This window comes from Perognathus longimembris, chromosome 6 (assembly GCF_023159225.1).
Source record: "Perognathus longimembris pacificus isolate PPM17 chromosome 6, ASM2315922v1, whole genome shotgun sequence".
Lineage (NCBI taxonomy): Eukaryota > Metazoa > Chordata > Mammalia > Rodentia > Heteromyidae > Perognathus > Perognathus longimembris.
The window spans coordinates 79,267,879-79,293,677 of NC_063166.1; the positions used below are offsets into that span (position 1 = coordinate 79,267,879).

The 25,799-nt window shown below is 64.4% G+C and overlaps 1 protein-coding gene across 1 annotated transcript; it reads left to right on the plus strand.

Annotated features, from left to right (window-relative positions):
- The first annotated feature begins 1,661 nt into the window (after positions 1–1,661).
- Positions 1,662–25,799, plus strand: Bcas4 (breast carcinoma amplified sequence 4). Its single transcript, XM_048349619.1, has 5 exons — positions 1,662–1,795; positions 7,593–7,664; positions 10,605–10,706; positions 12,714–12,848; positions 25,609–25,799. The coding sequence occupies exons 1-5, from the start codon at positions 1,709–1,711 to the stop codon at positions 25,702–25,704; spliced, it is 492 nt and encodes a 163-aa protein (XP_048205576.1). The 5' UTR covers positions 1,662–1,708; the 3' UTR covers positions 25,705–25,799.

Here is a 25,799-nt window from a genome sequence, read left to right on the forward strand (position 1 = left end):
GGAGAAGAGCTGGGGTGACTGTTCACTGGCAGCTCCAAGCCCAGGCCATTTAAAAGAGAGTTTAATGAAAGCCAGTCCTGGCAGGTAAATCCAATCTGTTAGGTCCTCTCCCTGAGGGCTCCAGGTAGCTGCCCCCACCTCATTAAGTCTCCCCCCAGTTACCTGGGTAACCTGCAGACCTGGAGGCAGTTACCTCCCCTTTCCCTGAGGTCACCTCCTAATCCACCTGGCCACACCCCTTGCCCCTGCCCTAAATAAAGCAGGGCTGGGTGGGGGTCGCGCGCTCTCTCTCTCTCCCTTCTCTCCGGCCATGGATCCTCTCGGCCACAGGCCAGCAGTTCGGTAATAAACGTTCTCTCCTGCCTGAATACCACATGGCGTTCTCCTTTACCGGCTACCTACTTTAAAAACCTAACACAATCAACGAGCAAAAAGCCAGGAAGGAGGATTGTGGTTCAAGTGGTGGAGCACCAGCCTTGAGCAAATAAGCCAACTAAGAGTGCAAAGTCCTGAGTTCAAACCTCAGTACCGGTGCGTGCACGCGGGAATTTAAGCCAGGCACAGTCGGTGGCTCACGCCTGTCACCCTGGCTGTTCAGGAGGCCGGGATCTGACCATCCAGGTTCCAAGCCAGCCCAGGCAGGAAGCCTGTGAGACTCCCCCCCCCCCCCCCAGTCCTGGGGCTTGGACTCAGGGCCTGAGCACTGTCTCTGGCTTCTTTTTTGCTCAAGGCTAGCACTCTGCCACCTGAGCCACAGCGCCACTTCTGGCCTTTTTCTGTATATGTGGTGCTGGGGAATCGAACCCTGGGCTTCATGCGTGCAAGGCAAGCACTTTACACTAGGCCACATTCCCAGCCCCCTGTAGGACTTTTCCCTGCAGTTAACCATCAAAAGGCGGCAGTGGCGCTGCGGCCCCCGGGGTTTCAGCTTTGTGAAAAGGAAGAAAGGGAAAGGTCAAGGCCCTGGGCTGACCACACATTAATTTAATATTTTAAAGGCAAGGTCAGGATATCTTGAAGAATCAAAGCTCCAGGAGTCCCTGTGCTGCTTCTCAGTGCTGCTCTCCTGCGCTGTTTACTGCGTGAACATGGAGGGGGCGGGGGTGTCAGGTGTCAGCTTTAGTGTTCCAAGAAGCCCCTGCAGGGACCTTAAATGACATGAGAAAAGGGGGTCCCGCAGGGGGCTCCCCACGCCCTGCCCTCCATCTCCGCTCACTCTTCCTCCTCTCCGCTCCCAGCTCGAGCTGCCTGGCACTGGAGGTTGCTCTAGCCCCGGCGTCCTTCCTTGAGCGAAAGTTCTAGAATCTGCCTGCATCCCCGGGGAGCTTTGGTCCCCGCTGGGGTGCGGCTCGGTGGGGGGGGGGGGTGGCCCGGTTGGCACCCACCGGGGCAGGACGGGATCCGGGCTCGGGGCCGTCACAGGCGCCGGTGGAGGGGCCACCCTGGGGGCGCCAACCCCAAATGTCGCGACCGCCCGCTCGTCCAGCTGGGCGCCCGGCGCCTCCCCGGGCTCGGCCGGGACTCGGCGGGGCGCGGCGGGCGCAGTGAGCGCCGCTCGCCACCGGGTGGCGCTGCCGGCCGGCCCCGCGCGCCCCGGCCCCGCCTCCGCCTCCGCCAGGCCGTCCTCCGGGCCTGCCGCGGCCGGGGCGGGGCTCCGGAGCCCGATCCGCGGCGCCCGCGTCCGCCGGCCCGGCCTGCCGACCCCGGGATGCTCGTGGACGCCGGCCGAGCGGAGCCGGTGCGCAGCGGGGCGCGCGATCTCGCGCGCATCCTGACCCCCGAGCCGGGGGCGGAGGTAGGGGGCGGCGGAGGCGGATGGAGGGGGGCGCTCTCGGGGGCGGGGGTCCCTCGGTAGCGCGGCCGGGGCCGGGGAAGGGGGCGCCTCCGTGTCGGGCGCCGCGGCCGCCAGGACGCGCGCGGGTCCGCGCCCGCTGCCGCTGCGCCAGCGCCGGGCCCGTCCGCGCCCCGCTCCCCACACCAGCGCCATCCGCACCGCATCCGGCTCCCGCCCCAGCGCCGTCCACACGCGGCCCCCCACCCCGGCCCCCCGCGCACCCGGCCCCCCGCACCCGCTCCATGCGCACCCGGCCCCAGCCGCACCGGTCCCCCGCACCAGGCCCCCCGCACTCGGCCCCATCCGCACCCGGCCCCCAGCACCTGCTTCATCCGCACTCGGCCCCATGCGCACCCGGCCCCCCGCACTCGGCCCCATCCGCACCCGGCCCCCCGCACTCGGCCCCCAGCACCTGCTCCATCCGCACTCAGACCCCAATCCCCGGCCCCATGCGCACCCGGCCCCATCCGCACTCGCACCCCTAATCCGCACCGGGCCTTCCACATCAGCCCCATCCGTACCCAGCCCTGTCCGCACCTGAACCCCGCAACGCCCGGCTCCCCGCATCCGGCCCCCCGCACTCGGCCCCATCCACACCTGGCCCTCCGCACTCGGCCCCATCCGCACCCGGCCCCCCGCACTCGGCCCCATGCGCACCCGGCCCCCCCGCACTCGGCCCCATGCGCACCCGGCCCCCGGCACCTGCTCCGTGCGCACTCAGACCCCAACCCCCGGCCCCATGCGCACTCGCACCCCCAATCCGCACCGGGCCTTCCACACCAGCCCCATCCGTACCCAGCCCTGTCCGCACCTGAACCCCCCAACACTCGGCCCCACCGCACCCGGACCCACAACACCCGACCCCATTGGCACCTGGACCCCCAACACCGGCCCCATCCGCAGCCGCACCCCTACACCCAGCCCCTTCCGTACCCGGACCCTCGCATCATCCATACATGGCCCCCCCACCCCGGCCCCATCTCCACCCGGACCTCCACATTCTCGGTGCCCTGGGACCCGCAGCCAAGCGCCCTGGGCCCTTTCCCGGTCTCTCCCCCTCCCCTCTCCCACCTCCTCCGGTCTCCCCCTCCCCCTCCTCCTCTCTTCTCCCCCACCTCCCCTCCCCCCCAGCTGTGCCTGATGCCAGCCGGGCGGGCGGGGTGTGTGGGTGCAGGAAGCCCCAGGCCTCCGTGACTGTGGTTGCTAGGAGGGAAATAGCACGGCGCAGTCTGCATTTCTATTTTAAAGCATAAATACAAAGTCGATCTCAATCTAGACTTCCTTCCAGCTGCGGGCCGTCTAGCAGTGAGGTGCTGGGCAAAAGTTACCCAAGTTCACCAGCCAGAAACCCAGCCCTGCTCTGAGAGGTCGGAAGCAGTCACTGCAGAGCATTTAATTAAAGCCTGAGGGAGCCTCTCCCCTTCTGCCCTCCCTCCCTCCCTCCCCAGCTCCCAGTCCCCAGTGTTAACTGCCCCGGGTGTCATCCCAGGGGGTTAAACGCTGTAATCCCAGCCACTCTTGAGGCTGGGACCTTGGATGGGAGTGGTGGAATGTTAGCCTTGAGCACTAGATCTCAGGGACAGCACCCCGGAGAGCGCCCCAGCCCCGAGTTCGAGACCTACACTAAACACAAACAAAAAACCTGCCTTCACAGAGGAAGCGTCTCTGTTCGCATGTGCTGGTCCTAGAGCTTGAACTCAGAGCCTGGTCACTGTCCCTGATTTTTTTTTTCTGGTGCTCTACTACTTGAGCCACAGCCCCTCTTCCAGCTTTTTGGTGCTTAATTGGAGATAGTCTCATGGGCTTTCCTGCCTGGGCTGGCTTTGAACCTCCACCCTCAGACCTCAGCCTCCTGAGTAGATAGGATTACGGGTCTGAGCCACCAGTGCCCGCTGTTTCTCATTTTTGTATGTGTGACCCTCCTACCTGCACTTTCCCGGTGTGGGCATCGTGTTCTTCTTTCTTTCGCGGTGATGAACCGGGTGTGATTTCGTAAGAGCGCGCGTTCCCACAGTCCTGTGTGTAGTCCTTGGTCTCGGGATTTTCAAAGCCCTGTTCTTGGCGGGATTTCCGGACGGGCAGTACTGGGCAAGGCATGGCCGCGCCCGTCCACCTGGGACACCGTGGCTTCTCAGTGGGTGTGCAGTGCTCCACAGTGCACAGTTCTGAGCAGAAGGGAGGTTTGGGTGGTTCTGGTAGTACTGGGCTTTGAACTCAGGGCCTTGACCTTGCATGGCAGGTGCTCTACCAGTTGAGCCACACCTCCAGCCCCTGGGTTTGCTTTTTATTTGTTTATTTTTTTGTTGGCTGTAGGGCTTGAGTTCTGGGCCTGGGTGCTGACTTTGAGCTCTTCAGCTCCAGGCTATTTTGAGCCCCAGCGCCACTTCTGGTTTTCTAATGGTTCTTTGGAGATAAGAGTCTCACCGGCTTTCCTGCCAGGATTGGCTTTGAACCACAATCCTCAGATCTCAGCCTCCGGAGTAGCTAGGATGACAGGCGTGAGCGGGAGGGGCCCCCAGCTGAGGTGGAGAGGTTCTGACGGTTGAACTTGCAGTGACAGGTGGGATGGGCTGGGGAAGGAGAGCTTCTGGGTGGGGGGGTGTTGGAGGGTCTTTTGTTCCTTCGTGCCAGCTCTGGGTGGGCAGGCCAGCCCCACTGCGGGGCTTGGGCTCCTCCAGCTGGCAGCGCTGGAGAAGGGGTGTGTGCGTGGAAGGAGGAAGCGTAGGCCGGGATTCATGCATGGCGAAGATGGGCCGCTCACGGTCCCTGCTGGCCCTTTCCAGGCCCCTCCGTGCGAACTCTCCTGCCTTCTTCCCCTCAGCCCATCCGTGCCTGCTGTGTGCTCAGAGCAGCTCGGGGGCCCTTCCGTGCAGGGGTCCTGTGGGGCGATCGTGGGCCTGCCGGGATGGCCAGCCCTCCGGCTTCCTGCCGGTGGGGACGTATTCTGGGTTTTGGCCTCTGTGGGTTCACTGGGCAGGACCTGCTTTCCCCCTGTTCCCAGCCTCCCGGCACTGCGCCAGTCCACAGAGGGGGAGTAGGGACCCCCCCCCCCAAGCGGACTTCTGCTCTGGCTTCAGTATTTTTTAGCTGTGTGACTTGAACAAGTGGTGTGGGGGTGTGCCCTGTGTGTGTGTTCCTGTCCTGGGGCTTGAACTCAGGGCGCTGTCCCTCTACTGCTTTCGCTAACACTCTGTCACCCAGCCACTGCACCACTTCCAGCTTTGTGGTGTTTAGTTGGAGATGAGAGCCTCATGGAAGTTGGGCGCAGGTTCACGCCTGTAATCTTACCTGTCTAGGAGGCTAGGGTCTGAGGATTAGGGTTCAAAGCCACCCCGGGGAAGGCAAGTCAAAAGGACTCATTTCCAATGAACCACCAGAAAACTGGAAGTGGCACTGTGGCTCCAGGTGCTAGCCTTGAGCACAGGCCTTGGGTTCGAGCCCCAAAGCCAAAATTAAAAAAAAAAATGTCTCATGGACTTTCCAGTCCCGGCTGGCTTAGACCTCAGCCCCCCGCGTGGCCAGAATGACAAGCGTGCGCTCCAGCCCCCGTGAGCAAGCTGGGTAACCTCCCTGGTCCTCGTGCTCACCGAGGGGAAGGGATGGCGCCGAGCCAGGGGTCGTTCTGAGGGTCACAGACCCTTTCACCCCTCTTTCTTCGCTCCCTCTCTCTTTCCGTTTCTTCCCTCATTCCTACCTGCTTTCCTGCCAGCCATTGCCCGGGCCCTGGCCAGCCAGCAGCTCTGCTCTGGGCCCCGCCCCGGGCCTGGACACTCCCCCAGCCCTGGCCCCGCCCCGGGCCTGGCCCCGCCCCCAACCCTGGCCCCCGCCCCCAGCCCTGGCCCCGCCCCTTCTGAGCTGGCTGGCCGGCTTTCCCTCCGCAGGGGCGCCTGGCACCCAGGGTGGCAGCCTCGGATCTGGGCGATCTGAGCCGTCTGCTTCTGTTCCAGGGTTTCCTGCGGGCTCCCCCCCCCCGCCCTTGTATCTCCCGCTTTCCTTTGGTTCAGAGCCCCCCACCCCACCCCGCCCAGTGCCTGTGCTCTGTCCCCTTAGTGCTGCCCCAGTGCCATCTCCTACCTCCATCCTTCCCGGGGGGCTGGGAATGGATCTGTTGACTCCCCTGTGCGTTGCCCCCTTAGCCCAGCTGTGAGGCGGAGGGGGGTCCCAGGGCTTCAGTTGCAGAGGGGACTGTGGACGCCCCAGCTGGAAAGGACTTCCGCCGGGTGGTTTATTTTGTGTGGTAGCAGAGGCAAGGGCTGGAGGCAGTGCCTGGTTCTGTGTAAACCCCGGGGACAAGTGGGCGGTGGGAGCTTCCAGGTCCGGGGTGGCCAGGCCTCCCCCTCCCCCACAGAGCCCTGTGCCCAGCCTGGGAGGAGGGAGAGGAGGCCCCCCTCCCCGCCCGCCCAGCCCCAGCAGCAGGGAAGCCCACTCCGTGTTGTTTGAGTGAGTGAGGGGGTTTGTACACCTGGAGAGCTTTGGCCTAGGGAGATGAACACTTCTTTTTGAACGCCACGATTTAGAAGTTGGGGTATTTGGATTTGGGTGCTGGTGCTCGTGCCTATAGTCAGAGTGACTTAGGAAGCGGAGATCTGAGGATCACAGTTCAAAGCCAGCCCAGGCAGGAAAGTCCACGAGACTGTTATCTCCCCTTGTTAACCACCAAAGAACCAGCAGTGGAGTTGTGGCCGAGCGCCAGCCTTCAGGGGCCGAGGCCTGGAGTTCACCACGGGACACGCACACACGCAAAAGAAAGTGGGGCATTCGAGAATTGGAACTTCTCTTGTTGAATGAGCAGATGTGACAAGACAGGGCTGGCTCCCCAGGGGCCGTGGGCGGCCGGACCCGGGCATGCGCCTGCCAGCCGGACACCAGCCTGGTACTGCCTTGCTTTGCTTTGCATTTCCTTCTCCAACACCCCCCCTTTTATTTATTATTATTTTTTTTGCCAATCCTGGGGCTTGAACTCAGGGCCTAAGCACTGTCTCCAAGCTTCCTTTTGCTCAAGGCTAGCACTCTACCACTTGAGCCACAGCGCCATTTCTGGCTTTTATGTGGTGCGGAGGAATCGAACCCAGGGCTTCATGCATGCTAGGCAAGCGCTCTACCACTAAGCCACCTTCCCAGCGCTCTTTCTTTTTCTCTTTGTGCTGGAGGTCGATCCTAGTGCTCTACCCCAGCACTCCCCCCCCCCCAGCCCAGTGGGAAATTTCAGCCTAGGGTTTTGTTGCTGTTTATCCCAGCGGTGGTGCCCTGCCGTGGCCCCACCTCTGTGGTCTCCTTCCTCATCTGCGTCTCCCTGCCGGGGCTGGAACCTTCCAGAGGGGCCCCCCAGGGCTCAGCCCAGGGCCACTCACGCACGGCTCTCGCGGTGTGGGGAAGTACAATACACGGCTAAACTTGAATTTTCAACAGGCCCCAAGTGCGCCCGGTGGGGTCTGGCACGGCGTCGAGGCTGGGCGCGTTCCGCACCGTCCGTGGCTGCAGGCGGTCAGCCTTCGCATCTCCTCTGCGTGCAGCTGTGTGACCCTGCCCAGGCCCTCGGCCCTCTCTGGGCCTCGGTTCCACCTGTGCACACACACCAGGGCGGGTGGGAGCAGCCTTGAGATCTGATTCCCGGCGGCCCTCGCTCGCCCCGGCTCCTCTGTGGACGGGTCTCGTTCCCGCAGGACATGGAAAAGGGTCTTGAGGAGGAGAGGAGCTAGGAAGGTTGGTCTCCTTGGAAACGGCTCGCTCACGCGCAGGCCGGTGTGCTCTCTTGCAGGCGGGGCAGGTGGAGGCCGCCATGGAGGGCTTGTTCCTCATGTTGGAGGAGTTCTGCAGCCTGGCCGACTTGGTGAGTGGGCGCTGTGGGGTAGGCTCGGGGCCTCGATTTAGTGGCCAGGAGCTTGGGCCAGGGGTGAGGGGCGTCTGTCCGTCTCTGTCTGTCTGTCTTCTCTCTCCCAAGTGCTTCCTGGGGCGGCCATCTTGATCTCCTTCTTCCCCCCAAGATGGTTTCTGGTCCACCGAGGTGCGGGCGTCTGCCACGAGGTGGCGCTCTGGGGCCCGCCTGGAGCCCGCCGCGGGGACACCTCTATATTTAACTCGCCCTTCAAGCATGGAGCCAGCCAGGAAGTGGCTGGGCCTGGAGGCCCGGGAGGAGCCTGCTGCCCGGCCCTGGCTGCTCCCGGCGAGGCCCGGCGCCCCTTTGTGCTCTTCCGGGGCTTGTTGGGTCACATCCCCAGGGCTGGTGGGGGGGAAGATGGAGCACAATGCCTGACAGAGGCCCACAGGCAGCTTCACCTTCTCCAGACGGGTCCCAGATTGCTGTCAGCCATGGCCAGAGCCCCGAGGAGTGATGATAGAAATTTCCAGAGCGCCCCATTCTCCCTAAGGACAGAGCAGCACGCCAGGTGTGAGGCCTGCAAGGGAGACTCCATCCTGGGCCCCACCACCCTGCCTCTCTCCACGGCGGGTCCCGAGCCCTGTGATGCCCTGTGCGGGCAGCGGGCGGTCACGGAACCTCCCGGCAGCCTCTGGACGCAGCAAGGCCGCCATAAGAGCGGACAGCGGGGGAGCCGCGGGCTGCAGGGCGGAGGGGACCGGGGAGCCCCGGGCCTGCAAGGCTGGGCCTGAGCTCTGCCGTCAACACACGCGGGCAGCACCGAGGCCTTTGGACACACACGTGGGACTGTCCTCAGCCAGACAGGCTTGGTAGCCGTGATTAAGCCATGGCCGCTCAGCTCGGCACCAGTGAGGGGCTCACGCCTGTCAATCCAACTACTCAGGAAGCTGAGATCTGAGGATCGTGGTTCGAAGCCAGCCCGGGCAGGACGGTCTTTGAGACTGTTAGGGGCCCCACCGGCAGGAAGTGGAGCTGCCACATTTTATAAGGTCATCCTATGGAAATGATGCCACCTCCGTGTATCCTGCTGGTCCGGTGCCCAAGGGGGCTGACAGCCTGGGCAGCCGGTGTTCCCCCAGTGACCTCTGCACCTCCCCCCCCCCCACTGGACTTCTGGGCTCCAGGGAGCAGAAGCTGGGCTCTGCAAGGCCCGGCAGGGGTCCCAAACACTGAGCCCTCGCTCATCCGCCTTAGCCCCTTGCAGGAAGTGCCAGTCTGGGTGCTTGTCGCTTGGTGACCAGAGGTGGGGCAGGTGTGAGCTCGGAAACTTGTCACTCCCTACAGACCCCCCTTTAAGAAGCAAAGTGCCGCCCTGTGCTGGTGGCTCACGCCTGTAATCCTAGCTACTCCCCAGGCTGAAAGTGGAGGGTTGTGGTTTGGAGCTACCCCCGTTAAACTCTTCTTCTTTCTTCTTCTTTTTTGTCCTGGGGCTTGAACCCAGGCCCTGGATGCCGTCCCTGAGCTCTTTTGCTCAAGGCTAGGGCTCTACCACTTGAGCCACAGCGCAGCTACTTCCAGTTTTCTGCTGGTTCATTGATGATAAGAAGTTCACTGACTTCCCTGTGTGGGCCGTGGGCTCGGGGCTGCCAGGGCTCTGGTTTGGCCGCGTGTTTTCCCTGTGAGAGCTGAGCAGGCCGGCAAGGCGCGGGCCCGCAGGGGCCAGGGAGCAGCCTGGCTTGGCATCTCTCATTTCCCGCTTCCCGGCCTCGCGACCTTGGACAGCTCAAGGTCGCAGCCCGGGCTGGGAGAGACACACTGGCCACTGAGATGACAGGTGTGAGCCCCTTGCACTTGGCTCCCTTGTGTCTTTTTCTTTTCCGGTTGTGGGGCTTGAACTCCAGGCCTGGGCGCTGCCCCTCAGCTCTTCCATTCAAGGCCACCCAGCGTTCTAACGCTTTGAGCCACAGCTCCACTCCCAGTTTTCTGATGATCAGTCGGAGCTTAGAGTCTCACAGACATCCCCCCCTCCCCCCCCCCCGATGGCCCGGAGCTGCAGTCCTCAGAGCTCAGCCTCCCGGGGAGGTGGGATTGGGGGCCTGAGCGTGCGCCCCCCCCAGACCCGGTGGCCCTGCCTCAAGTCCCCTGTGCTTGGGCAGGAAGCAGGGGCCGTGTGGACTCCAGACACAGGAGGGGGCTCCGGCCTGGCGAAGAAGGGGTGACGGGTGCCCCGGGGCCAGGCGCCCCCCTCTTCGGAGCCCCGCTCCAGCCCGGTGGGATTGGAATGGGGACTTGGATCCTGCTTTTGCAGAGGCCTCTGGGCCTGCTCCGCTTGCCAGCCTCCTCAGCTCAAGGCCCGGGTTCCCTGCGGTCACCTGGGATTCCAGAAGACCTGGGGGGAGGGGAGGAGCTGGTGGGGGGTGGGGGATAAACATCTGGGATGAGAGTGGAAATTCCCCAGGGCCACAGGGACTTCCTTATCTCACAAGGCCTTGCCCGAGATAGCTCAATCCCCAGATAAGGAGAACACAGTGCCATCCCAAGCCGTGACCAGGTTTAACCCTGCTCCCTTCCCCCCTCCGCCATGCTAAAGCCAACTCCTGTCTTCATCCTCGCTGCTGGTGGCTGGGGCGACCGGCGTAGGGGTACAGCCCTGGCCTAGCATGTGCCCGGCCCTGGCCTCCGTCCCCGGGACGGCGAAGATAAGTAAATAACAAGTGGAAAAACATTGGAAACAACAGCAGTAACGCGAGTTCCATGCCAGTTCCTGGGGTCCAGGGGCCCGGCACGGTGCGGCCAGGCCTCGGGTCCCCCTCGAGGGGTGGCCCTGCAGGGCTGAGTCTGTCCACGCTCCTGTGGGCGCCGGGCCCCCCGGTGCCACGTCTGCCACCGGTGGGATCTGTGCAGAACCGGTGACCCGGTGACCCGGTGACCTGACGCGCTGCTCTCTCCCAGATCAGGAGCGATACCTCCCAGATCCTGGAGGAGAACCTCCCGCTCCTGAAGGCCAAGGCGGTGGAGATCCGGGGCGTCTACGCCCGAGTGGACCGGCTGGAGGTGCGTGCGTGCGTGTGTGTGTGTGTGTGTGTGTGCACGCACGTGCGCACACGTGCCTGTGTGTGCGGCCTGGCCTTCCGCCCAGTGTCCACACGGGGCTGGGCTGGGGGAGGGGGGGACAAAGGAGGTGCCCACGCGGGAATTTCCTAATATTCAAGAACTCAGCTCCTCCTGGGCTCCCGTGGCTCGCGCCTGAAATCCCAGCTACACAGGAGGGCGGCCGAGACCGGCGGAGGCAGCCCGGGCAGGAGAGTCCGCGGGGCTCGCTCCTCCAGCGAACCACCGGGAAACGGGAAGTGGCGCTGTGGCTCCAGTGGTAGAGCGCTCGCCTTGAGCAAAAACAGATCAGGGGCAGAGCCCAGGCTCCAAGTTCAAGCCCTAGGGCAGGCATCACAACAACAACAACAACAGTAATAGTACATGGAGCTCCTTTATATACCACTCTGAATTTGAGCCTTGTGGAATTCAGCGGCACTCATAGCCTTGGGCCCCCGCGGTCTGTTTGGGTCACCGGTGGGGTGCAGTGAGTTTCCCTCAAGGTGACCAGGCGGGGCGAGAGCTCGGCCCCCTTCCTGGCGGGCTGTCCCAGCGCTCTGGTCCCCAGCAAGCCCCACCCTGGGTATCTTACCCCGAGGATTTACGAGCCAGCCGGCTGCCCCTCCCTGTCCCCATCCCCCACACAGGAGCTTGGGCCCCCCGGGGTAAGGAGGTGGGCTCGCCCCGGTGGGGGATGGGAGCTTGGTCTGCTCCTAGCACGGAGGCCCGGGAGGGAGGGAGGGAGGGAGGGAGGGAGGGAGGGAGGCCGGGAGGTGCTCCAGGCTGCGAGGTGGGAAGTGGTCGCTGGCCTGGGTGCTGTGGTCCTCTGCAGAGCAGCGCACGCATGCGCGGTAATCGGTCCCGACTTAGAGAATTAACATTCCTGTCAGCAGAGAGCAGGGCAGGGATGTAATTAAAACTTTGCCCTTGGAATGGCTGATTCATTCGAATTTTATTCTGCACCTTGGAAGGAGGGAAAGGAGTGGTGGAGATTCTCACACTAGTTCATTAAAATACACGCTGGTTTACTGGCCGTTACTGTTCTTATTTTTTGAGATAAGGTCTTCCTATATAGGCCAGGCTGACCTTGAACTCACAATCCTCTTGCCTTGGGCCTCCTGAGTGTGCCGACATTGCAGGCAGCACCACCGTGCCTGGCTTAAGCCAATTCTTTGCTCATTGAACATGCTAGTCTCCTGTGCCTGGCAGTGACACACTACTAAAACCACAGCTTCCAGCAACACGCCGTTGTCTCTAGAGACGGGGTCTCTCCAGGGAGCCCAGGCTGGCCTGGGACTCTGCGTCCTCTTGCCTCTGTGTCCCAGGCTCTGGGTTACAGGTGTGTACCACCACACCTGGCCACATATGATCATCTTAGAGCCCTGCCGTTGGGAGCCCCAAATGTGCATCCCAGAGCCCAGCAAAGGGCTGGCAGGTTGGGGGCTCTCGGGATAACCGGCCTCTCATCTTTTGGCTTCTCATCCAGCTTCAAGGCCCAGGGTTCAGCCCCTGCCAGTGTACGCTGACCCCTCCTTTCCACCTCCCACTCTGGCTCAACCAGACCATGGAGGGGGGTACCCCCATGGAGGGCTGTTTTTGTTTTTTTTTTAATTGTTTACGCTAGCCTTGGGGCTTGAACTCAGGGCCTGGATACTGAGCCTGAGCTTTTGTGCTCAAGGCTAGCACGCTACCTCTTGAACCACAGGTCTACTTCCAGCTTTTTGCTGGTTCATTGGAGATAAGAGTCTCCAACTTTTCTGCCTGGGCTGGCTTTGAACCGTGATCCTCAGACCTCAGCCTCCTGAGTAGCTGGAGCGGGAGGCTTGGGCATCTGTCGATGCGCCTTGTGTCTCCTCTCTGCCACTCGGTGCTGGGCAGCGCTAGGCGAGCGACTCCAGCTCTCCGGGCCTCCCTTGCGGTGGGAAGCACGGACCGCGGCCAATGTGGCCCTGCACCCCGTCTCTCCCGCAGGCCTTCGTCAAGATGGTGGGGCGCCACGCCGCTTTCCTGGAGGCGCTGGTGGTGCAGGCGGAGCAGGAGCAGGCGGCCTTCCCGCAGGCCCTGCAGCGGTGGCTGCGCTCGGTGGGGGTCCCCGCCTTCCAGAACGTGAGTAGCCTCCCGCCCCCCCCCACAAGCCAGTCCTGCCCCCCTCCTTAGGGGGGGGAGAGGCCGGAAGACAGAGGTGTCCGTGTAGCCGGCCTTGCAGCCCCGCTCTCTGGGGTTCAGGGGTGAAGGCGGAGACACGGGAGGACAGTCGGTGCCGGGTCTGGCCTGTGGGGCCCCCCTCCCTGTGGCGGGGTCCTCGGGCTGGGACATGCTGGGACCCGCACCCCCTCACCTCTGTCAGACTCCCAGAGAGGCCCGGGCCGACCTGCGGGGACTTGTCCCAGGAAGCGGGGCCCGCCAGGGCGGTGAGTCACCTGACAGCCGCGCGTGCGCACCGGGCGGGGGGAGGGGCGTGAGCCTGTGCCGGGCTGAGCCGGGTGTGGGCTGCAGAGAGTCTTGGGGTGACATGTGTTGGGGCCAAGGCACCCCACAGCCCACCCTGTGAAGTGAAGCCCGATGGTTGATCTTGGTGGTGGTGGTGGTGTGTGTATGTTGGTCTCGGGGCTCGAACTCAGGTCCTGGACATTGTCCCTTAGCTGTCCTACACCAGGATAGTGCTGGACGACTTGAACCACAGCTCTGCTTCTGGCTTTAGAGTGGTTCGCCGGAGATAAGCGTCTCTTGGATTTGTTTCCTCGGGCTGGCTTTGAACCGCGATCCTCCTGGGCCTCCCGGGTAGCTAGGATGACAGGCGGAGCGGAGCTTTGAACTTGACGGCCGTGCAGGGCGCCCGGGTCCCTCTAGGCCGCGGAGTTCACTTGCTGGTAGTTTCCTTCCTGGGATCATCTCCTCTGGGCCCTGGGTTCCCCAGAGGGCAGGGAGACGGGGGTGGGGCAGGGCTCCCGGGCAGGGCCTGAGGCTCTCCCGTCCGGGGTTGCTCTGGGGCTGGCGCTGGAGATGATGGCGCTGGCGACGGTGTAGAGTTGGATCCAGAGGAGGTCGGAGCCGCAGGGCCTCAGGCTCAGAGCCACCGGGCAGCCGTGGCGGGTGTCCCTTGTCCCTTGTCCCTTGTGCCAGCCTGGCCCTCGCCCTGGCCGCTGGGCTGAGGATGCGGAGCGGCCTTGCTAATGAGTTGTAAAGCGCTGTTTGTTTTCTCTGAAGCCGAGACGCCGTGTTGGCAAGGTGTCATTTTGATTAATTTTTCCAACGGAGAGGAACGCGGTGCTTTCCAGGGACGATGCCAGCTGTGGCCAGCGCCGGACTCTCCCGCGCGGAGCCGCTGCCGGGCCGGGGGTCCGTCCGTCCCCGCCGGCGCCGGGCCGGGGGGGGGGGGGGCAGGTGCGCAGTGTGGGGCGCCACCAGTGAGTGGCTCGGCCCGGTTCTCACAGCGAGGGTGGTGGGGACAGGCTTTCCTGCGTGGGGGAGAAGAAAGCTGGCAGCCATGTTCTATTCCATCTTCCTAATGTCTGGAAGTCGATACTCGGCTTTGTGATGTTGGCCCTGTGGGCTGGACCTTCCCCCCCCCCCTCGTGCACCAGGTCCACCCAAGCCCTTTGGCCCACAGTTCTACCGCACGCCCGCCGCGTCTTCAGAGCCCTCGCTCAGCTTCCCACGCCAGCCTCACAGGTCAGCCTCATGACTGCACTTTACGAGGAAGGCACCCGAGGCTCAGAGAGGGCTGTTCACACGCCCGGAGTCACACAGCCGAAGCGGCAGAGCGGGGGTGGGCCCCGTTGGCTCTCCCGCCTCGGGTCGGCCCGGGCCCCCGAGCCCGGGCCCGGTGACCCTGGGCGCACGCCGGTGTTCCTTGAGCTAAGTCTACCCCATTCACGCGCTCTCGGGCCAGCTTGGGGTGTGCATGGCTTTCCTTAGGCTTCATGGCCAGTATTTGGGGGGCGAATTTCGTGGGAGAATGTCACCTGTGACTGGCTTCTCCTGCAAAGGAGAGCTTCGGCGGCCCTGGGTCAGCCTCTGTGCCCAGCAGGTGTGGCCCAGTGACATTCCCACTACCTGCTGTGGGTGCCTCGTGCTTGCACCCCGCGGGTGCTCGGTGGCGGCCAGCGGCGGGGGTTGGGAGGCCTCTGGCTCCTCCGGAGGCCGAGGCTGCGGCCGCGCTGCGCTGCCCGGGCTGGCCTGCAGGAGGCGTTGGTGCCGGGCCGGCGGCCTCCCCTCCCCCTCGGTGCCTCACCCGGCTGGCTGGCAGGGAGGAGGCCCGGCCCGGCGGCCCGGCGGGGCCCCCTGGAGGGGAGGCTGGGAGGAGCCTGGCGGGCTTTATCTGGTGGCGAGGCCTGCCCGGGCCAGCCACAGACACAAAGAACCGCCCCAAGCTTCCAGGCGGCCCTGAACCGGCCTTCCTTCTGCTCCCAGCAGCCCTGGCGGCAAAATGGCGACTACGAAGGTGACCATGGAGGACCGAGCTCCCCCTCCCAGCCCCCCCCCGCACCCCCCCACAGGGTCTGAGCAGTGGGGGGACTGCGTGCTGGGGGCAGCCCCCCCCAGGGCATTTGGGAACCAGATCTGGCTTTGAAGGCATCACATTCTTGTTAAAATTTGAAGGGGGGGGTGGTTCTTCTCACTGCAGGTTTTCATTTGGGGGGGCTATTTGTAGAGGTCTTTTGGGAAGGCCCTCAACATCCCTGTTTTGGGGCAACACCTCCTGTGTTGCCTTGCTCCCAACATTTTGTACAGAATGCTGACCTTTGAGGCAGGGCTGTTTTGGGGGGCCAGGTGTGCCCCCCGGGTGTGAGGACTGAGGGAGGCCTGTGGCCCCATGGAGAGCTTCAGTCCAGAGGCCCCACTGTTGTTGGGGTGAAGAGACCTTGGTGGCCTGGCCTGGATCTCCTGTTTCCTGTGGGCGGGAAGTTTCTAGAATGCAAAATGCCCACTGTGGCTGTGCTGGGCGTGTCTGGCTGCCTGGCTTCTGCTCCGGGCTTGGCTTGGCTCTGGGGCAGGCCGTGGCTCTGGGCTGGCCGTGGCTCTGGGCTGGCCATGGCTCTGGGCTGGCGTGGCTGGGGCAGGCTGTGGCTCTGGGCTGGCGTGGCTGGGGCAGGCTGTGGCTCTGGGCTGGCGTGGCTCTGGGCTGGCGTGGCTCTGGGGCAGGCCATGGCTCTGGGGCAGGCCGTGGCTCTGGGGCAGGCCGTGGCTCTGGGGCAGGCTGTGGCTCTGGGCTGGCGTGGCTCTGGGCTGGCGTGGCTCTGGGGCAGGCCGTGGCTCTGGGGCAGGCCGTGGCTCTGGGCTGGCGTGGCTCTGGGCTGGCGTGGCTCTGGGGCAGGCCGTGGCTCTGGGGCAGGCTGTGGCTCTGGGCTGGCGTGGCTCTGGGGCCTGGTGACTGGGCTAAGATGGGGCCCCGCGTGGCTCCTGCACTCCCAGCCTTGGCTCCATGTGGGCCCTGTTCTAGGTCAGCAAAAGCGTGAGCCCCGGTGTGAGTTCCCAGTGTGAGTCCCCAGTGTGAGTCCCTGGTGTGAGTCCCCAGTGTAAGTCCTAGTGTGATCCCCGGTGTGAGTCCCGGTGTGAGTTCCCAGTGTGAGTCCCTGGTGTGAGTCCCCGGTGTGAGTCCTGGTGTGAGTCCCGGTGTGATCCCCGGTGTGAGCCCTGGTGTGAGTCTCCGGTGTGAATCTCCCGTGAGTCCCCGGTGTGAGCCCTGGTGTGATCCCTGGTGTGAGTCCCCAGTCTGAGTCTCCGGTGTGAGCCCCGGTGTGAATCTCCCGTGTGAGCCCCGGTGTGAGTCCTGGTGTGAATCTCCAGTGTGAGCCCCGGTGTGAGTCCTGGTGTGAATCTCCAGTGTGAGCCCCGGTGTGAGTCCTGGTGTGAATCTCCAGTGTGAGCCCCGGTGTGAGTCCTGGTGTGAATCTCCCGTGTGAGCCCCGGTGTGAGTCCTGGTGTGAATCTCCAGTGTGAGCCCCGGTGTGAGTCCTGGTGTGAATCTCCAGTGTGAGCCCCGGTGTGAGTCCTGGTGTGAATCTCCAGTGTGAGTCCTTGGTGTGAGTCCCCGATGTGAGTCTCCGGTGTGAGTCCGGGGGGGCCCTATGAGCCATACTCGGCCCCGCCTCAGTCGTCCTCGGCCCCCAGGCTCCTCCGGCCGGTGAGGGCTGTCCTGGCCGCCCTCCCTCAGCCAGCCCCCTCCGTCTCAAGTGTCTGTGTGTTCCGCCCTCCGTGCGTCTCCGCCTCCCTGGCCCCGGGTCCCTCCCTGGGCCTCGGCACAGGGTCACAGGCCCCGCCCGCCTCCTCCCGGCTCTGGCGGCCTGTGGAGCCCGCGCCTCTGGACACCGCCAGGGTCAAAGGCCCAGCGCAGGGCTGAGGCTGCTCTGCCCGGAGGGGCCAGGCGCCCACGCCCTCCCTGAGCTGGGCACCCTGCCCGGAGGGAGGGCGCGCGTGGAGCCCCCGGGGACGTGGTGGTGCGTGGTGGGCACCGGGCGCACGGGGCTGGGAGTGACGGCTGGGGGGGGGAGGCTGGGACCCACCGGATGCCCCCCACCCTGCATGTCGCCCGCCCCACCCAGGCCCCAGGCAGCACCCCCGGCCAGGGGCCCGCCCCACTGCTCCCCAACTCCGCGACCCCCTTCTCCCCGCTTCCAGAGGGGTCTGCTGTGACGTCAGCACCGCGCGTGTTCACGCGATGCAGACGTCACGCGTGTGTCAGCCAGGCAGTGACGCTGAGGCAGAGGAGGAAGCCTTCTGGGGGGCATGGTGGGGGGCGTGGGGGGGGCAGAGCAGCCTCTGGCAGCCAGGATGGAGGGGGGGATGGGCGAGAAGGACAGAGCTCAGGGCCGGGGTCCGGAGTCCCCGGAGGCACGCTCCTTCCTCCAGCAGGCCCCTCTCCAGAAGCTTCCACACCTCCCTGGGTGTGGACGACCTTCCACGGGGCCGTGGAGCGGGGATCTGCGCCCCCCGGCAGGTGTTCCCGCCTGGGCACCGTCACCGAAGTCAAGGCCAAAGTCCCTGCACTGGGGAGCCCTGATGCTCCTCCCTGAGGGCGCTGGGGTGAGGGAGAGGCCCGGCCCGGCCCGGCGGAGCCCCGATCCCTCCACGCTGCGGGGCCAGGCACGGCCGGTGGCTCCCGGGCCCCAGACCTCGCCCCGCAGGTGCCCGGGGACAGCGGCTGCCGGGGAGCCGGAGGCGGGCACCGGCACGGGCCGGGCAGCCGCCGCGCCCCGGCACCCGGGGCCGCCCGAGCGTCGCGCTGAGCCGCCGTCCGGCCGCCAACCGCACGCCTCACCCACCAAGTCCCGTGGTGGTGGTTGAGGGGCCTCCTGCTCAACGGGACGCACTGGGTGCTGAAAACGCCCCCTCCACGTGGCACACCTGGGCGGCGCACAAGCTAAGGGCGCCGTTCAGAAGCACATGTGAGCTCAGGGGGCTGTTACCGCAATGAAATGAGCAAGTCTTCACTGAGCACTGTTTATTTTTATTTATTTATTTAGCCAGTCCTGGGGCTTGAACTCAGGGCCTGAGCACCGTCCCTGGCTTCTTTTGCTCAAGGCCAGCGCTCTACCACTTGAGCCACGGCGCCATTTCTGGCTTTTTCTGTGTGTGTGGTGCTGAGGAATCGAACCCAGGGCTCCATGCGTGCTAGGCAAGCGCTCTACCGCGAAGCCACCTTCCCAGCCCCGCCCTTTTTATTTCTCGAGATCGAATCTTACTATGTAGCTCAGACTGGCCTCGAACACCCGGTCCTCCAGCCTCGGCCTCTGCGGGCTGAGAGCCCAGGTGGGCACCGCCCCACCCGGCATTAGCACTGGTTATTTCCTAAGCACCCGACAACAGGTGGACGCAAGGCCGGACGAGGTTCGGAAGGGTCCTTCATCCTCATTGATGCCCAGATGAGAAGACAGACGGGCACAGAGAGGTGGGGAGCGTGGCCAGTGTCACACAGCTAGAAGCGGGGTAAGTGCCGGCCAAGGCCAAGGCCGGGCGGCGGGCACCGCTCGGGGATGTGACGGTGAGGACCGGAGGCCAGCCACCCTCCTTCCCGTGAGGGTCAGGGCAAGGTAGAGAGGGCAGACGACGGACCCCGAGACTTGGCCCTGCACCTCGGTTCTGTGGGGGGCACCCAAGGTGCGGGGCTGAGCTCAGCCTGCAGCTCACGGCCTTCTCTTCCCTGTGGACCGGCTGCAGAGCGTGAAACCACTCACCTGGTACCCCACTGCCCCCCAGCCCAGTCACCCGCTGACCCCCAAAACACCTTGCTAACCCCAGACCCTCAGCCTGGGCCAGGCTTGACTCCTTCCTTGCCAGATGCCCGCCCCTTTTGGTCCACCCTTCTAGTTGATGCTTGGAAGTTACTCACTTGAAGTCGTTTGCTTCCACATCCTAGGCAGGTGCTCTACCACCGAGCAATGCCTCCACCCCAGTTTCGCTTGCTTGCTTGCTTGGTTTGAGATAGAGTCTGGCTGTTTTCTACTTTGGCCTCAAACACATATCCTCCTGCCTCAGCCTCCCAAGTGAGGTCACCATAGCTGGCTAGCTCTGTGTGTGTGTGTGTGTGTGTGTGTGTCTGTCCTGGAGCTTGAACTCATGGCCTGGGCACTTTTTTGGCTCAAGGCTAGCACTCAATTGTTTGAGTCACACCTTTACTCCCAGCTTTCCTTTTGTTGTTGTTGTTAGTTTTAGGGCTTGAACTCAGAGCCTGAGTGCTGTCCCTGAGCTTTTTCCGCCCAAGGCACTCTGACCACTCTGAGCCCCAGTGCCGCTTCCTGTGTTCTGGTGATTAGTTGGAGATAAGCTGGACGTTCCTGCCCGGGCTGGCTTTGAATTGTGAGCTGCTGATTTCAGCTTTCTGAGTAGCTAGGATGGCTGACCGGTGTGAGCCACCCGCGCCCCGCCCCTGGGGCCTTGCTTCCTTGCTTTCTGCAAGTTTCTTCTTTTGGCTTTTTGTTTGTTTTTTGCCAGTCCTTGGGGCTTGGACTTGGGGCCTGGGCTCTGCCTCTTGAGCCGCAGCTCTGCTTCCAGCCTTTTCCGCGTATGTGGTGCTGAGGAACGGAACCCAGGGCTTCCTGCGTGCTAGGCGAGCGCTCTGCCACTGGGCCACGCTCCCCACCCTGAAAGGTTTTGTAGCTGATCAGACCTCGGAGTGCTGTGGCGGGTGCGTGGATGGGGTCAGTCGGTACGGACTGTGTCATCATTGGAATTCATTGTTCTCTCTTTGAATTCCTTTTCTTTCTTTCTCCAGCCTTACTGCTCTGACTAGGCATTCTAGCACCAGGCTGGGGGAGGGGGGAGACCCCGTTAACAAAAGGCTGGGTGAACTGAGCAGAGCACTCTCAGAAGTGCACAAGGTAGACAGATTCACGGACCCAGTTCAACTTCCGTAGCCATAAAGGAAATACAAATGAAACCACACCAGGTCTGTCTCCTCCTGCCCCCATCAGCGGGGAGGCCGAGGGGGAGGCCGAGGGGGAGGCTGGGCTGCTGAGGCTGGCCCCTGGCCAAAGCTACCTGAAGGATAAAGGGAAAAAAAGAGGGGAGGGCATGGTTCAAGTGGCAGAGTTCTTGCTGAGCAAGTGTGACCCTGAGTTCAAGTCGCAGTACTTAAAAAAAAAATCCTGTCCGGGTGTTCCAGCGCCTGCTCTCTCCTCCACGCCCCAGCCTGCTGAAGGCGGAGCGATGGGGTGAGGAACCTTCTAGAACTGCCACCTTGCTTTGCGGGAGAAAGGACTGGGGCTGCCTCTCCCTGCCCTGCTGTGCCGCAGGATTAGAACTCAGAGCCACCCTGAGGTAGAGGCGGCTCCGCCGTCAGAGCTGGAGACCCCCGGCTGCACGGCTGCCTGGCCTGGCGCGGGGCGGCCTGCTTTCGACTCCAGCCTGGCCGCTGGCCGCAGGGGCCCTCCGGCGAGCAGCCACAGTTCCAAGCTGGGCCCTGGACGCCATGGGGCTGGGGGGATGGGCACTGGACTTGTGGTGGCCCCAGGCGGCCCTTCCTGCTGGGAGCCTCAGGCCGCCGCCTTTGTGAGGCCTGCGGGGCCCCTGGGCCCTCGAGGGCCTGGAGAGTTCTAGCCACAGTAGACGCGCACAGGCCCGCTTTCCACCCCCAGCTCTGCCTGCTTCTTGCTTGGTGGTGTGGCCAGGAGGGGATTAGGGACACCTGCCTCTCAGCCAGGGGAGGGGGAGGGGGAGAGAGAGGGGGAGGGTGCGCCCAGACCCTGCTGGCCTGTCCCCCAGGGCTGGGGTGGATGGGGCCCGCCCCCCAGGGCTGGAGTGGATGGGCCCGCCCCCCAGGGCTGGGGTGGATGGGGCCCGCCCCCCAGGGCTGGGGTGGATGGGCCCGCCCCCCAGGGCTGGGGTGGATGGGGCCCGCCCCCCAGGGCTGGGGTGGATGGGGCCCGCCCCCCAGGGCTGGAGTGGATGGGGCCCACCCCCCAGGGCTGGGGTGGAGGTGCCTGCCCCCCAGGGCTGGAGTGGATGGGGCCCACCCCCCAGGGCTGGGGTGGAGGGGCCTGCCCCCCAGGGCTGGAGTGGATGGGGCCCGCCCCCCAGGGCTGGAGTGGATGGGCCCGCCCCCCAGGGCTGGGGTGGAGGTGTCTGCCCCCCAGGGCTGGAGTGGATGGGGCCCACCCCCCAGGGCTGGGGTGGAGGGGCCTGCCCCCCAGGGCTGGAGTGGATGGGCCCGCCCCCCAGGGCTGGGGTGGGGAGGTGGGATGGGTGTGTGTGGCTGATCGCAGGAACCTGGTTTGTTTTTTGGACTTGGGCTGATCCGTTCTTTATTTTACTTGTTTTGTAAGCCTGTACCCAGGCTTGAACTCAGGGCCTAGGTACTGGCTCTTAGCTTTCTCTGATCAGGGCTGGCGCTCTGCCACCTGAGCCACAGCTCTGCTTCTGGATTTTTGGTGGTTGTCTCATGGACTTCCCTGCCCGGGCTGGCTTTGACCCCTGGTCCTCAGCCCTCAGCCCCGTCTGTGGCTGGGATGACGGGGCCTGGCTGCTAGCCTCGCTCCGAGCCTCCTTGGCCTCTGTGAGCCGCGGCGCCCTCCCCTTGGGGTGGCTTCCCGGGCTCTCAGGGCTGGGTTGGGGCCTTGGGTGGGAGGAGGGAAGCCCCCCTCCCCCTCCCAGCTAGGGCCCACCCTAGCTCTGTCCTGGGGGGCTGGCCAGGGAGAGGGCAGGAGCCCCGGGTGAGGCAGCTGCCGCTCAAGGCCTAGTGTGGGTGGAATGATTGGGGTGAGCGTGTGCTCTCAGGCCCACAGGGCCTCCTTTCCTGTGGTGATCCCCCCTGCCCCCCCCCCCCCCCCCGCGTTTCCTTAGTCCATAGCCCCGCCCCAGCCCTGGCTCCGCCCACCTCGGGCACACCGGTGACCAGGCCCAGGGCTCCACGCGGCTTGTGGCTGTATCCTGGAAACCTGGCTGAAGTGGTTTAACTGAAAGGGTTTTGTGGCTTTTCCTCCCATGATAAAGAAGTCCTGAGGTGGCCACGTGAGCTGAGTTGGCTTCTCAAGAAGTGGACTCCTGGGGCTGCGGTGTTATCTTTCCTGTGGACTTGTCTTCCAGGTCCCAAGGTGGCTGCCGCACCACCAGCACCGCGGCTGTGCTCCCGGCAGGGCAGGACTCGGTGAAGTCTTTGTTTTTGAGTCTGTGCAAGCTAGGATAGACTAGGTGGTGGTCACCCCAAAGCCAACCACCAGATGGAACTCAGGTTGAGCACATGCGGGGTGGGGGTGGGGAGTTTCCTGTTCCTCTTCTGTTTGGGAGGACAGAGTTAATTTCAGCAGCAACCTTCAGTGAGGGCCAACTGGCCTGGTAACATTTTTTTTTTTGCCAGTCCTGGGTCTTGAACTCAGGGCCTGAGCACTGTCCCTGGCTTCTTTTTGCTCAAAGCTAGCACTCTGCCACTTGAGCCACAGCACCACTTCCAGTCTTTTCTGTGTATGAGGTGCTGAGGAATGGAACCCAGGGCTTCGTGCATGCCAGGCAGGCGCTCTACCACTAAGCCACCTTCCCAGACCCTGCTACTGTCTTTGTAAATAAAGTTTTATTGGAAGTCTGCCACGCTTGGCTTACACATTGTCTGAGGAAGCCTTTTGACTCTGGGGCAGGGCTGAGTCCTTGCAGCAGAGCCCATGGCCACAGCTGGGCAGCGGTGGTTCCGCCTGTAATCCCAACCACTTAGGAAGCTGAGATCTGAGGCTCCAGGTTTGAAGCCAGCCAGGGAAAGAGAGCACTGGAGACTCCTAGCTCAGCTGGGCACCGGTGGCTCACGCCTCTAATCCCAGCTACTCCGGAGGCTGACTGAGATCTGAGGACCGTGGTTCAAAGCCATCCCGGGCAGGAAAGCCCAGGAGACTCTTACCTCCAACGAACCACCAGAAAACCGGAAGTGGCTCTAGAGGGAGAAGTGGGCTGGGAGTGTGGCTTAGTGGTAGAGCTGTCGCCTAGCGTTCAGTTCCTCAGCACCACAGACGCAGAAAAAGCTGGAAGTGGCGCTGTGGCTCAAATGGTAGAGTGCTAGCCTTGAGCAAAAGAAGCTCAGGGACAGTGCCCAGGCCCTGAGTTCAAGGCCCAGGACTGGCCAAATAAATAAAAAAGGAGAAGGCCAACCCTGAGTGGGAAAGCTCAGGGACAGTGCCCAAGCCCTGAGTTCAAGACCTTGGGGGGGGGGGGAGGAGAGAAAAAGAAGTTACAGTCTTTAAGCCCAGAATACTGTCTAGTCCTTTCCAAAGTTGCACTTGAGAGGAAGCAGAAAGCAGACCACATTGGGGGTCACAAGTAGGGCTTTCTGAGAGAGACATTCGGGTTGAGCTAGGACTTAGGAGGTTGGGGGGCTGTTGGAAGCTTCTGGAAGCTCGAGTGGCACGGGGCAAGCAAAGGCCCTGAGGTCTGTGGGCGTGGCTTAGTAAGATGGCTGAGCAGGGGCCCTGGACCAGCCAGGGGCCTCGCCTTGTCGGGTGCTGCGTGCTGCGTGGTGAAGGTGGGGGCGAGGGGTGCTGAGGCGGGGGGGGAGGGGGCAAGGGGTGCTGGGGCACGGGGGGGGGCTGGCGGGGGCGAGGGGTGCTGAGGCACGGGGGGGTGTAGCAGGCGTCTGGCAATCGATTCCACTGTTAGAAAATGGTGAGGGCCAGGCATGATGTGAGGAGGGGGGGTGGAGAGAAAGAGGGGGAGAGCGAGGGGGAGAAGAGAGGGAGGGAGAGAGGGAGGGAAAGAGGGAGAGGAAGGGAGGGGGAGAAGGGGAGGGAAAGAGGGGGGAGGGAGGGGGAGGGAAAGAGGGAGGGGGAGAGAGAAAGAGGGAGAGGCCTGCGGGCTGAGCCCCCGGTGTCCGATTTCCGGCTGGGAGGCGGGGTTGAGTTTGAGGCTCGGTCCCCAGGACGGAGCACGGGAGGTGGGCGTGGAAGTGGGGTCCGGTGGCCTCCTGGTGGCCCCGCTCAGGGTCCCCACAGCAGCCGGCGTCCGCGTTTGCGGCCGGGCGCTCCGGCCCCGCCCCCTGCGTGCCCCGGCCCCGCCCCCGCGCGCCCGGCCCCGCCCCCCGCGCTCCCAGGCCCCGCCCCCGCCGCGGCTCCCGAGCCCTCGCGGTGGCCGTCACCGCCGGGCCGCGGGGTGCTCTCCGCAGGCTCCCTCGCCGCGGACGGGGCTGAGGTGCGGATCTTGGCCCTGGCCGTTGCAGCCCGCGCTCTGCCGCCGCCTCCTCCCAGCCTGCTCTCCGGCCCCGCGTGGGGACCGAGGAGCTGCACCTGCCGGGCTCGGGGCCCAACTTGCCAGACCGCGGAGGGAGAAAGTGTTCCTCCCACTTCCGAGATCCCAAGGCAGCTCCTCATTGGCTCAGCGAGGGTCACATGCTCAGCCCGGGGCCAATCGCAGCGGCGAGGGCGGAGCCGCTCGGGGGGCGGGGCCCGGTGGCCTCCGGCTGCGCGCGGGTTTCTCGGAGGGCTTGTGAGGGAGGAAGGTGGGGATCGAGAGGAGGACGGGGGAAGCGCTGGGGGCCGCCTCGGGGTCCCTGGCCTCTCACCGGTGCCTCCGGGGGAGGGGCCTGACGTGGGCCTTCAGTAGCCGCCCCCCCCCCACGTCTCCCGGCGCTGACCCGGTATCAGGGCGGGCGGGGGCCTCCCGGCCGGGCACCGATCCGCTCCCTCATAACGCGCGCTTTGCCATCGGCCGGCCCGCCCTCCGTGGCCCGCCCTCCGTGGTTCTTCCGCTCATCTCACGGAATCGGGGTGTTGATCCCCAAAGGGGAAGTGGGGGGAGCGGTCAACGCAGCACCCACCCACCCGCCACCTCCTCCAGGGACACAGCTGGCACTCCCGAGGTCACGTCGGGGCTCTGGCTGCCCCCTGCCCCCTCACCCTGCTGGCGTCAGGCTGCTGACCTCGGTCTGGGTGCCCCCCAAGATGCCCGGGACAATGCACACGGGCCTACCGGCCAGCGGCCCAGGCTTGGGAGCCCCTGCGGTTGCAGCACCGCTGTTTCATTCATTCATTCATTCATTCATTCCTTTTATTTTGTGCTGGTACTGGGCTTGAACTCAGGGCCTGGGTGCTGCCCTTCGCTTTTTCCCTCACGGCTGGCGCTCTGCCCCTTGAGCCAGGGCCCCCTTCGCTCCTCACGGTCGCCGTCCACGGAGCACAGACGCCCGGGGCTCACGTCTGTCATCCCGGCGACTCAGGATGCCGAGGCCTGAGCATTGGGGTGCGAAGCCAGCCTGGGCAGCAAAGCCCACGAGACTCCCATCTCCAGTTCACTGGCACGAAGCCAGATGGGGGGGCGTGGTTCAGGCGGGAGAGAACCTGCCTTTGGTGATGAAAGCTCAGGGCAGCGCTGAGGCCCAGCCCGGAACGCGGGTGGGTGCGGGTGGGGTGCGGGCGGGTGCGGGCTCCTCGCTGACCCCGCCTTGCTGTCGTTGCAGAGGCCGTCGGCGCGCGCGGGCTACGAGCTGCCGGAGCTGTACCGCACCGAGGATTTCTTCCCCGACGACGACGACATGAAGCCTCCCCGACCCTAGCGGCCCAGCGTGCCCCACACCCCGGCACCCCCGTGGGCCAGCCCGCGCCCTCCCCCTCCCCTGCTGTCCTTGGTGTCTGCACTTCCTCCCCTGGG